This window comes from Thamnophis elegans, chromosome 11 (assembly GCF_009769535.1).
Source record: "Thamnophis elegans isolate rThaEle1 chromosome 11, rThaEle1.pri, whole genome shotgun sequence".
In the NCBI taxonomy this organism is placed as follows: Eukaryota; Metazoa; Chordata; class Lepidosauria; order Squamata; family Colubridae; genus Thamnophis; species Thamnophis elegans.
The window spans coordinates 31,081,470-31,094,361 of NC_045551.1; the positions used below are offsets into that span (position 1 = coordinate 31,081,470).

The following is a 12,892-nucleotide window of genomic DNA, read 5'->3' on the forward strand; positions in this document are numbered from 1 at the left end:
GGTCTAGATGAAAAAGTGCAGTTTGTTTACGCAGACTCTACAGTTCAATGTGTATTTGGGTGATAATTGGGCAGTGAGAGTGACTGGAAGGCAGCCTGACATGTGGGAGATAAACAATGATGGAAAGAAGTATGCAAGATTAAAATAAATCCGTATTATTAACATTACCAATTTATCTTAATTGAGTGTTATGTCCATTGCAATTGTCAAATAATAACAGCAAAACAAAATATAGAAACAGTAGAAACTTCTTGAAAAGTGGGAACTTTCATGATTGATCACTCAATATTAATATCAACATTCAATACATTCGAAACACAGTTGCCAACTTGACAGTATCCTATTCCAAGTTTATGTGAGTGAAAAAAATGATCCCCAGGTAAGATTCTGTATTGATCCCTGGGTTTTGTTATTTCGGAATTATACAAACCACAGAACTTAACATGCAACATTAATATTGCACTTTCTGAGTCAAAATGCATGCTTCTGCAAGAAAGGAGATCCGTATAAAGTGCATTCTGAGGATCTGCCTTAAGCGGCATTACTACTCCAGTATAAAACACAATACAAAGTGACCGTTCAGAGGGTCTCTTGCAGCGGGGTGGCTTGATAATGGATGAATCGATGGACGGAAGGAAATAAGCAAAAGCTAGGCCAATTTGGACTTAGTCCATCTCTCCCTTCCAGCCTCCCTCAGTTCCTTCCGCAGCGCCCTTTACATGCACAACACAACCGGAGCTCCACGGAAAACAGAGGCATCTGCGCCGAACCCTCTCTATGATCCTCTAAGGAAGACGGAGTGTCCCGCCTCCTCCAAGGAGATTGGTGGGATCGGATCGCTGTACTGTTTCCTGATTGGCCCTTAGGAGAAGCGAACCTTACTCCTCTATCCGGTTCGGCCAAGGTAGGTAGGTGGGTGGGTGGGAATTGGCTGCTGGCGGGGTGGGAGGTAGACGGGCCGGTCGGACCGGCGACGGACGCTGCGGGCTTAGCCGTCCCTTCCGCGAACAGGAGGCCCGGCGGAGGCCGGCTGGGTAGCTGAGTGAGTGCGGGAGCAATCCCGCGATTTGGGGAGGGGGATTCGGGTGGTCAAAGGCCTCGCCTTCCCCACCCCCTTGCAGCCGGGCCTCCCTCTGCATTGATTGCCAAGGGAAGCGGAGGCTGGTGCATCTGTTCGGGGAGGGAGGCGTATGGCGGAGGGGCGTCCTTGGATGTCAGGAGCAGCAACACCGTTGGAAAATACCCAATGCAGGCCAGGAGCTCATCCCCTGTGAAAGAGCGAACGGGAGGCAGAGGAAAGGCATGAACGTGACTTTCGTCCTAAGGAGCCTTTTTGGTTTAAATATTTTTTTTTTAAATGGGAGATTCAGGAGAATTTTTTTATTTGAATATTGAAGGCTAGTATCTCTGTTAATTTGCGGAATATTTCCAGAGTTTGGTGTGGTCTGTCTTTCCCCACCCCATAGTTCTCCTGTAACAAAATAATTACAGGACAAGTGAAAAGGGTTCTCCAAAAATGTAAACACTGTCAACTATTATTTTGCAGCTTTGGAGGTTGCTGTCCAAGATGGCACTTTCTCTTCCCCCACAACACGTGTGTGCTTTGGTTAGCAAAAAGATTTGCAGCTTAAAATAGATAGCAACCCCCCCAAAACACACACACACACACACACACACACACCTGTGCATGATAATAATAAGTGCAGCCTTTCATTAAAGTGAATTAGATTAGATGATGGGACTGGAGAATAAATACTGAAGATTGGTGGAGTTCTAGTGAAAGTGGTTTTAATTCTTCCAGGCCTCATTTTTCAGGATGAACAGGGATAAATGGGTTTGTTTTGTTGGTTTGCATAATTCTTAATTATTTATTTCATGCACCAATTACAAGCCTGAATGAGAGCAGCAGCAGAAGCTTCTGAAAATATAGTATGGTGCAATAGAAGGGGATGTTTTTCACTCAAGCTTTGGGAGTATCTTGTGTGATATAAACAGACCTCTTGTCAACAAGAGTACTAATGATCTTATTTCCCTGCTTACAGTATACTGTACTGGACTGCTGCAACTTGCTGTATTGAGTGGTTGTTAAGAAACCATGACATCATCTGGGGAGAAAATGTGTGCAAATACACTTGAGTAGATTATTCTGTCACTCTTAGTAAAACATATGTACATATATATTGATAGGTTGCCAAGCCAGGCAAAACAATTAGCTGGAAAAGAGAAAATGTCTTCTGAATCCTTTTGTTTGGCTGCTCAGATTAGATTTGATTCCAAATGGCTGAAGACAGACTTACAGGTAAGAACTCCTCAATGCTTATATTTAATGATTATGTAATATGACAGCTTTTGTTTTGGAAATCAATGTTTTTGGCAATTAAAAAAAAACCCTTGAGATTGAAAATAGCCTTTTCTATTGAAAACAATCTAATTTGCTCAGGAAAAATAATAAAAAAATTTCTTTGTCATAGTCATATATTAAAAGTTGAATTGTATTAAATGCAATGTTCCTAAGAAAGTAGATTTAATAAGTCTATCAAATACTGTAATAGCTTGCTCTCTATGACAGATTTGAACTATATGGAGGAATTGTACAGTCTTCCAGATTGATACTAGGGCAGGCATGTCCAAAGTCTGGCCCAGGGGCCAATTGCGGCCTGTTTTCAAATTTCGAGCGGCCCGCAGCCTCTTTTCCCCATTTGAGTTATTTGTTTAGTCTTTCATAAAATAGTTCATTTGCATTTAATGTGAATGGTTCAAAGAATGTCAGGTTGAATGGTCGGCCCCACACATTTTCACCTCACCGAATCTGGCTCTCCTTGCAAAAAGTTTGGACACCCCTGCACTAGGGTAATAGAGTCAAAAAGTTATTTTAGTTTTGAAACATTTTAAATATTTAAATTATGGACTTGTTGGTTAAAAATGAAAGTGAGTAGGGATAGATAGTCAATTGACATTGTAAAACAAGAATGTCCAAAATGAACTCCTTTTTTTAAAAAAAGAAAAGAAACTTGAATGAACACATAGTGTTTTCAGATTCTGCCAGACTATTTATTTCTGTATGCTTCAGCTGAACTGAAACCTGAAAAATTTAAATGTTCCAATTTTGATCAGGGTTTTTTGCCTGCTGCACCTCACTTCCCCCCCCCCCTTGTTGTACATGCCTGTGTGCTCGCTCACCACCTCAACCTCAAAAGATTTTGCATTATTGGTGGCCGAGAAAAAGACTTAGAAAGCTGTAAACTAGTTAGTTATGCTTTAGAGTGATGGATAGTTAACTTGCTGATTTTCTCCAGCAACTTACTTTCTCTACTTCCCTTCAGCTGCAACAGCACATGTTCTTGGTTTCATGTCTGGCATAAGTCTGCCTACTGCTACTCTGAACCCCTGAGTCCATAAAGCCAAGGGCACTACCTTATTGTAACTAAAGGGAGGTAGGGCAATGGGAAGGCTGGTAGATATACTGTGCTTGTAGCCACGGATTTTGATAGTGGCAGCTATTCTACTAATCCATATGTTTTCTCCAAGTTTCTGCTAGTTTGTTACTTCTCCTTAGCTGCTGTATACTGTTATGTACTCTTGTTATTTTCTTTACCTTCTTCCATATAAGAGACTTCACACTTTTGTATAGAATGTACAATACAGGTATTCCTCAAGTTACAACCATAACTGAGCCCAAAATTTATGTTGCTAAGTGAGAATTTTGTTGAGTTTTGCCTGATTTTATAAGTTTTCTCCATTTGTTAAGTGAATTGCTGCAGTTCTTAAATTAGTAATACGGTTGTTAAGTGAGTCTGGTTTCCCCATCGAGTTTGCTTGTCAGAAGATTGCAAAAGAGGATCACATGATTCTGGGACACTGTAACTGTCATACATGTGAGTCAGTTGTCAAGTAGCCGAATCTAAATCGTGTGACCATGGGGATGCTGCAAAAATTGTAAGTGTGAAAAATGATCATGTCACTTTTTTTCAGTGCTGTTGTAACTTTGAGCAGTCACTGAATGAACTGTTGTAAGTCAAAGAGTACCTCTATACTTTGTCAGTTCTGTGTCTAGGAAAAAAAATGTGTGTTTTAGTTCAGACATGGACTAACCATAATTAGTTGTTGAATGCATGGATAATTTTGCACATCCCTACACCAAAATTGTAATATCTGACATTGGAGGTCTAATTTTAGCCCTTTTAGGACTGGAGGTTTTTTTAACACCTCTGGAGATATTCTTAATTATTTTTGTGATTCCTATATGTAGAAAAAGTGAAATGACTGGAAACGCAAATATTATAATGCGCGCGCGCTCTCTCTCTCTGTGTATGTGTGTATTCAGATACAAGCTTGGATTGGATTGATTTGTTGCCATTTAGAAATCTTTGTATTTTAATTATTTTAATAGTTAATGACAAAGAATTAACAAGTTCACACATTATAGTCTGATTTTTTAAAAACCATAATACGTTGTTTAAACCATAGTAGCTTGATTTATACATTGCAGTAAACCACTATGGGTAGATTCACATATCATGAGTAACAAATTTTATTGTGACTTATACCAGGCAAATATGTAATCAGGCTTTAATATCTACAATTTAACTTAACATTAAGACTTTTTTCTTATTGAGGATCAAAGCAGAATGTTCAAGTTCCTTTCTATGGATGGAATAGTTTTGGTTTTAGTTTTGTTTCTTGGGTTTTCCTTCTTTCTACTTCCCCTCATAGTGTGAATTATAGCAGGTTGATCAGGTGAGTTGTACTGATTATTTGTGGATATATTGTGAAGATGCTCGCCTCCCACTCAGAAGATTGAGAGTTAGGTAGTGACAGATGTGTCTTTTCTAGGGCACAAAGAAAAAAAATAGCTGTTGTAAACACTACATGCTATCATGAAGGGCATCTGGCTAGTAAACGCTCCAGTTGCCCAAATTCTACCCCAAAAGAAAAGGTTTACAAAGTCATAAAAAGGGATATTGTACTTTCGGGGTGTTTCCATTTTACATATCTGGTAGTTGTTAGAGATAGTTTCTGGAGCTGCAGAGATTTCATTGTACATTTCATAATGTTTTGTAGTTCCATATTTTCTTAAATAGGAAGTATTTTTTCCAATGAGGAATATTAGTTTCCTTTCAAGAGAATGTTAAGAATTTACATGCTAACTATGTTTCAGGTTTTATTTTTTAGAATATAAAAACATTCCAGTATCATCCATACTCATGTCTTTATACATGTTTTGTGTATAATCTCCAAATTCCAAGACTAAGGCCGATATAACATTGCCATGGAAACATAGAAGACATTAAGGGAACATGGAGTTCATCTTCAAACGTCAATTGTTGTACATTGCATAAAACAGAATTGGGAAATATTTTCAGTAGTTTGAATAAATAGTAGAGTTAGAGCCATGGTCAAGTTAAGTTTAAAATGGATAAGCAATGTATACACTAGCTATAGAATTTGGTTCTTAAATGAGGGAATAAAACAATATTCTTTCTGGTTTTTAACTAAAATCAGGTAGCTTTCCATTCATAGATTTTGTAAGATAAAGTTATTTTTTCCCCGTTAGTTAATACTACTAGTTTACTAGTAGTGAACTAGTTTACTACTATGGGATCTTCTGGTCTTCTTCTGTAAATATAGAGTTAATATGTGGGAAATAGAGTGAGATTTGTTCAAAAATAGGGTAAACTGAATTCAAAAGAGTTTTCTAGCTACTAAGCATGACAGTCTGTAATGAGAAAAGTTATCTTTAATAGAGACAGGCCCTAAGACTTTTACTAGTAAAATGAACTTGGGAAAAACTAGGTATTTGTGTAGATCTTTCTTTATTTGCATGATCTTATCATAATATGTACAGATTAGCAATCCAGATACTACACTTTCCATTTATTGAAATTAATAAATAATAACTGGGTGGAGTGTATTTTGCCATAATGTAACTGAATGAAATTGTTGTTAATTTGGATGGACTAGAAAAATATTGTAGCTGATACATTATCTGACTGGGGCTACACATACTCTCCTAAGGCTTAGATATTTTTTAATAAACTAACAGACTTGCTGAGTTCCATGCATTGTCTAAACGCCTAAGCACTAGAAGCAATAAATATGAGTAAATAAACAAATCAGTGGAAGATTTTATATATAGTGGTTTGATATTGAGCAGTAGCTCCATGGCTCCATTACTGGCACCCAATCTCACCTAGAATTAATCTTGTTAGATGAACCAGAAGGATAGTGTTGAAAGAGGGCTCATACTTTCAGTCCAATTCCTACCAAAAGTCAGCTACCAAACATTTTACTAATATAGTGTTGCCCAATTTAAATGGGACTGGGATTTGCGTATATTGGATATGGAATATTTTTGGTCCTCTCTAAAAGCACTTGTTAATGTTTTATAACTTTTTTTTATAAAATTAAATAAGATTTTAATATATAAAACACTTGAGGAAAATTAGCATAAGAATATTTCATCTATTTTCTGAAAATAAACTTAGTTCATCTTACTGAATACTTGTGGTTTCTGTTTTGAAGGTTTTAATGCAGAAGCATACTGAACGTTAATATGACTTGCATTGTAATTCAGTGTTGTATCTTGAATGGTTTAAGGTCAGAGAACAGAAGTAAGTCAGTGGCTGCATTCATGCTTGACATTCAGAAGGTCTTGGCTTCAATACTAGGTATTTGCAGAAACATCGATTGAATAGTTGATATTGTAATCCAAAAAGTGTATTGCATATACATTTAAAGGACTATTGTCAATAGATACACTGCCATACATGGACATATTATGACAATTTAAGAAAAAATTCCTGTGCTCTAAAATACACCAAAGTACTTTAAGCCTGCTTGTTAAATAAGTACCAATTGTTGGTCATATACATCATAGTAGTGTAAGTCATTCCCAAGGAAACTCTGATATGGTTTACAACCTTGTAAACAATGCTTTCTATTCTTTGGTTTCAGCTTATTCGGTACATTTAATGGGGATATGGAAGACTTGGCTTTGGAGTTCCTAGCAGTTATTCCTATTTACAGATTATCTGGTCTGTTTCTGAGGACAGTTGAACTTCCCTATTTTTCTTAGTTCTGCAATTTATTTAAATACTTCAAAACCTTATTAAAACCTAAGCTTTAAATTGACTTAATTCACTGATGATAGGAATTATCTAAATCTTGTATCAGGAATGCTTAAAATTCATTTCTCGGTTTTATGTTTTTATTATAAGATAAAATAAGATACAAAATACAAAAGTAAATAGGAGAACAGTGGGGAGGAAGAAAGGAAGAGAAGTGAGAAATTGTGTTACAATTTTTGTTGGAAGAGACTTTTTCACAGTTGGTCTTCTATACACAGTCTATGAATTTAACTGAAGCACATAGATATGCTTCCACTTTAATATGCTCTTGGGGTTTCTTTAAAATGGATATTATATTATGAAGACTCCAAATTAGTGTAGATGTTTGGAGTTTATAAAATGATATGGAATGTATCTTATAATTATTCTGGAGAGCCTCTGATGAAGTTGAGTGGCAGTGATGCTCATCAACATTTGCATTTGGAGAAAAGCTGGTTTTGAAGGACATGGAATTAGAAACTTCCTGACAGTGAGAACAAACAGCCAGTGGAACAGCTTGCCGTCAGAAGTTGTGGCTGCTTCAGCACTGAAGGTTTTCAAGAAGAAATTGGACAGTCACTTGTCTGAAATGCCCAATCTAGTTTGCACAGTACTTTTTCAAGGCAGGTTGAGAAAAGGATAGGTGATATTGTATTTACTTTGTATCTCGTTTTATGTTTATATCCACTGTAAGATCATTAAGGGAAATTTTTGCCATTGTTTTTAATACGTTAATTGTAGTAAGTTTATGTAAGCAGTGTCTACGTCTTGGTTGAGCAACGCATTAGTGATTGCTTGCTGAAATACTGAGTCAAACTCCTTTTAGTAGTCCATGAGAGCCATGCTCAAAGGCATGGTGTACTCGTGCTTTTCAATGAGTTGCTCAACAACTTGGATATGACCCATTGTGATGTAGCTACTTCTGAACATTGCCTGCTCCTTCAGCTGTGCATCATTTAATGTTATCAGTATTCTTTTTGCCTTGTAGATGACTGAAAGGTTATTGGGTAATAGTGCTTTAAATCATTATGTAAATAAGAAACACTTCATGTTTCCATGCATTAGGTATTTTTTCTTCTCTGAGGCATCTCAGTTTTGCTAGTATCTTTTGTAAACTGTGACCACCAGCTTTCAGCATTTCAACCGTAACACATTCATTCCTGGAGCTTTGCCATTTTTCATTGATTTTGTGACACTTGATACTTCCTCCTCTAAGATATCTGGCATTTCCTTTTTTGTGGGTGTACGCATACATTAATCACAGTCCATTTTGAAGACATAATGTAAAAAAGAGTCTTGAGAGTTTACAAGGTTGATACTATACGGCACAAAGCTATTACAGAATGTAGTCATTTTGTTTCAGAAAGTAAGAAGCTTCCCCTCAGAAGGTAACAAAGAAAACTGGTCATAGAGAGGATGTGTAGCATCCCAGACAATACTACGGACCCTGGTCAAGCAGTGCTTATATGTCATGTCCTGGATAGAAAGAGGTGAACTTCCAATCATCTTTTCTGCTGTCCTCACCACTTTCTGCATGGCCTTCCTGTTTGAAACTGTTAATACTTCCAAACCAAACAGTAATACAATACTACAGGATGCTTTCAATTGTCCTGTAGAAAGTGCTAAGGACAGGGGAAGGAAGATGTGCTCATCTCATATGATGCACAGCAGCGCCTGCTTCACCATTGTCTCACTCTTGAGCGACTAAGCCAACCTACTCATTAGCTGCACACCCAGAAACTTAATACTACTAACCACCTCCACAGTGGAATCATTAATACAGAATTGTATGTCAATGCCTGCCTTTTCGAAATCAATGATGATCTCTTATTTTTCCTACATTTAAAACCAAGCTGTTCTTATTACACCAGTCGACCAAACTACTTCATCCCTGTAAGCATCGTCATCTACTAAATGCTAAGGAATGATTGTGTCAAACTGAAGTCAACAACCAGCATTCGCAAATGAGTAGCTCTTTCCTCTAAGTGTGCCAAGCTCAGATGGAGCACAGAGAAATAGCATCCTCTATATAGTGATTCACCTGGTAAGCAAAATGAATTGAGTCAAATGCTGGAGGGAGGCTGGATATAATAAAATCTTTTATCAGCCTTTCAAAATATTTCATAATGATGGACATAAGTGCAACTGGACGATAATGTACTTTTTAAGCACTGGCAAAATAATTGCAGTCTTAAAACATGTAGGGACTACTTCCTGCTGCAATGAAAGATTGAAAATATCTGTAAGAACACAAGACAAGTCATCTGCGCCACTCCCTAAGAACTTGCCCAGGGATATTAGCCGGGCCTGTTTCTTTCCAAATAATAACTTCCTGCAATGTCCTCCAGGCAGAGGTAATGTCAAAAGTAAGCATTTGCTCATCAGGATGTGAGGCACAGCTTTCCTCGCAGGGGTACTATTTAATGCTTTGAATCTTCCAAAAAATGTGTTCAGCTGATTTAAAAACTGTGTCACTGTTATAACACGATGGCACCACCTTACAGTCTTTTGCGACCTTCTGACAAGCAAAGTGGGGGAAGCCAGATATTATTTAACAACCATGTTACTAATCTAACAGCTGCAGTGTCTCACTTAACAAATTGTGGTAAGAAAATTTGTAAAATGGGGCAAAATTCACTTAACTGTGTTGCTTAGCAAGGGGAATTTTGGGCTCACTTGTGGTTGTAAGTGGAAAACTACCTATAATTTGTTGTTAGTTGTGAAGTTGTGTTTGACCCATCGTGACCCCATGGACAACGTTCCTCCAGGCCTCCCTGTTCTCTACCATCCTCGAGTCCATTTAAGTTTACCTACTGCTTCAATGACTCCATCATTCTCATTCTCTGTCATCCCATTCTTCTTTTGCCCTCAATCTTTCCCAGCATTAGGCTCTTCTCCAATGAGTCCTTCTCATTAGGTGGCAAAGTATTTGAGTTTCATCTTCAGGCATTGGCCTTCTAAAAAGCAGTCATGGTTGATCTCCTCTAGGACTGAACGGTTTGATCGCTTTGCAGTCCAAGGGACTCACAAGAGTCGTTTCCAGCACCATAGTTCAAAGTCCTCAATTCTTTGGTGCTCATTTTCTTATGGTCCAATTTTCACAGCCACTGTTTGTTTGTTCACAAGCTATAATAGATAAAAAAAATTATTAAGCAATTCAAAGAAGTACTTCTGATTTTGTTCATTACATTGCTGGTGTGACCTCAAGTTATGTAAGGCTGTGAGTGAAAAATTCTGATCTTGAGTATACGAAAGATTCTTGATTTTCCCCCCCTTTGGAATGTAATATATTAAAGTGGTTTTGAAGGTCTCCTTTTTATATATGAGCTGTTGTTAAGCTTGTACTTAGGGGTATTCTTTGAGAAACACATAGTATGCACTTTGAATCGAATGAATTATTTAGTACGGCCCTGAGTTTATTTTTGTATTAGTTACGTTTTAAGATTATTTTTATTTTAAGAATTGAATATTAAACATATTCTTTTTGTAATAGCTATAAAAAACAGACAATCAGAATTATTTTCCCCCCTTAAAGCTTGCATTTACCAGAGATGGACTCTGTGGTCTGTGGAATGAAATGGTCAAAGATGGAGAAATCGTATACACTGGAATAGAAGTTACCCAAAGTGGTGAAACATCTCCACGAAAAGGTAAATTTTCTTATATTAAACATGGGCAAGTCAAAACTTAAGGGCCACATATGGTCCTTGAATCTCTTTTTGTGGCCCTTGAATATTCCTCTTTCTGGATTAATAATAAAAAATGCTTCAGTTTATTTTCATTTTAAAGTGAGAGATACACAATATTTGAAGTAAGCCCTAAAATAAACATAGTCCTGTAACAAATCTTCCCTTCTCAAAGCCAGGATTTTATAAAAAAAACAACCCCCCTTATGTGACATACCTGCCTGCTTTGCATGGTGATTCTGTCATGAAGACCCTTGGTTCCCCCCAAATGTAACGTGTTGGTGTAGCATCATTCCCAAGAGGTTTCTCACACACATGCATGTATGATGCGGAAAATGTTTTTGTTTATTAATGAAGCTGTTTCCCAATTTATGTTGCTGCTTTTGAAATAGGCATATGGGATTTAGCAGAATATAATAATGTGAAGTCTGCTTGGAAATATGGGGTAGGAAAGAATATTAAGGAATAGTACTTGGACAATAGTTAATATAAAGCACTATTTTTTTTAAAAAAAAACCTAGAGCCCTGGTTCAACCAATCTGACTCAGCGTTTTGACTAAATGAATTATGAATTCAATGTTTTTATTCAGTGCTAGGCCTGAATAGAACACAAAGCTTTTTTGTACATAACTGAATGAGAAATTTTCTTCATTTCAGCCACATAATAAAGGGTAGGGAAGAGAAGTTATGTTGAAGCTATTTTAAACAATTCTAAATCAGAGAGCCTTTACTATTCTCTACTCACCTTACATGAAAAAATAATCATAATCTAATTTTACAAAACAATACTTTTCACAGTTTTTCTGTACTGTTCTCTCTCTAAAATTTCAGATTGGGCAGCCACAAAAATAATTAAAAGAAATTTGACTTTCCATAATTATATGTTGTAATATATAACCAAAATGTTAACCATTTTAGTTGTGATATGTTAATTCAGTATGTTGCAGCTGAATTTAGAGATGAGAAAACAAACTATTGACACTAAGCAATTCTTGACTAAAATGTTCAAAGAAATAAGCACTGTAAAATATAAAAATTAAATAAACGGGGGGAAGTTAGGTTTACTAAGGTTTTAATAGTAGTTTGTATGTGAAGTAAACATTGATTTTCAGAACATGGTTAACAATGCAATACAGATTTTTAAGTAGAAGAGTAATGGAGTTGTCAAGTGAAAGAGGAGATGAGGCACCTGTGGCAGTTAAGTTTCTTCTTCTCCCTCTCCTGACTTCCCTATGCAAGGCTGATATTAGAGGGAATATGAGGATACAGAATAAGCTTTTGAATACTTTGGCTGACACATTCTTAGAAGTGAAAGTAATTGTGTTAAAAAAATTCAGTTTTCTTTGTGGTTTCTAAAATCCTGTAGATGAAAGCACTGAAGGCCAGACTGGATCAAAGAAAGACGATCAGAATGACAAAGAGAGGAAAGATGAGGATGATACACCACCACCTACCTATAGAGCTAAATCAATTGTTGAAAGTTGGATTTGGGGAAAACAGCCAGGTAATATCTCTAAAAAAAATGGAACTTAAATAAGACAATTCCACCTCTCCTTTTATTGAAGATGTTCTGTTAATTTAAGCAGTCAATTTAATATGTATTTTGTTTTAAATAATACAGTAAATACTACAATCATATAAAATGTTAAATACTTTCCAGGAAATGAATTCTGGCACTTTAGTAGAATGGACCTAGAATCTTGGCTGAGACAGGATACGTGGTCTCTGATTTTAAAGAAATATTTCTTCTCTCTTTATTTTGTGGTGTACACTGGCTTTCAATAATTTTTGTGGCAATTGTATAGAAAGACCTTGCTAACGAAATTGGTTACTAATTTAGGAGCTGAGCATTTTATTTCCATGATATATTTGTACAAGCAGAAAAGTGTTTCTTGTTTCTTTTGTTTCTGCTGTTGTTACATATTAAACTAGGAATTCACTCAAATGACTAAACTAGTTCCATGGAAACATTGTGAGCTATTACCTTGTAGCCATGAAAGTATCAAATGCTAAGATGATAGCTTGATAACAAAGAAATTTGTTAACACAGGTAGTCTTCAGATTACAATGGCAATTCAGATGGAGTTTCCACCACTAAGC

At 36.6% G+C, this 12,892-nt stretch overlaps 1 protein-coding gene across 1 annotated transcript in view; it reads left to right on the forward strand.

Annotated features, from left to right (window-relative positions):
• The first annotated feature begins 889 nt into the window (after window positions 1-889).
• Window positions 890-12,892, forward strand: part of HERC2 (HECT and RLD domain containing E3 ubiquitin protein ligase 2) — a 140,606-nt gene continuing 128,603 nt past the window's right edge. The window contains 4 exon segments of the mRNA XM_032226699.1: window positions 890-904; window positions 2,188-2,299; window positions 10,642-10,756; window positions 12,159-12,296. Of these exon segments, the coding sequence (XP_032082590.1) occupies window positions 2,228-2,299; window positions 10,642-10,756; window positions 12,159-12,296 (325 nt within the window). The 5' untranslated portion in view covers window positions 890-904; window positions 2,188-2,227.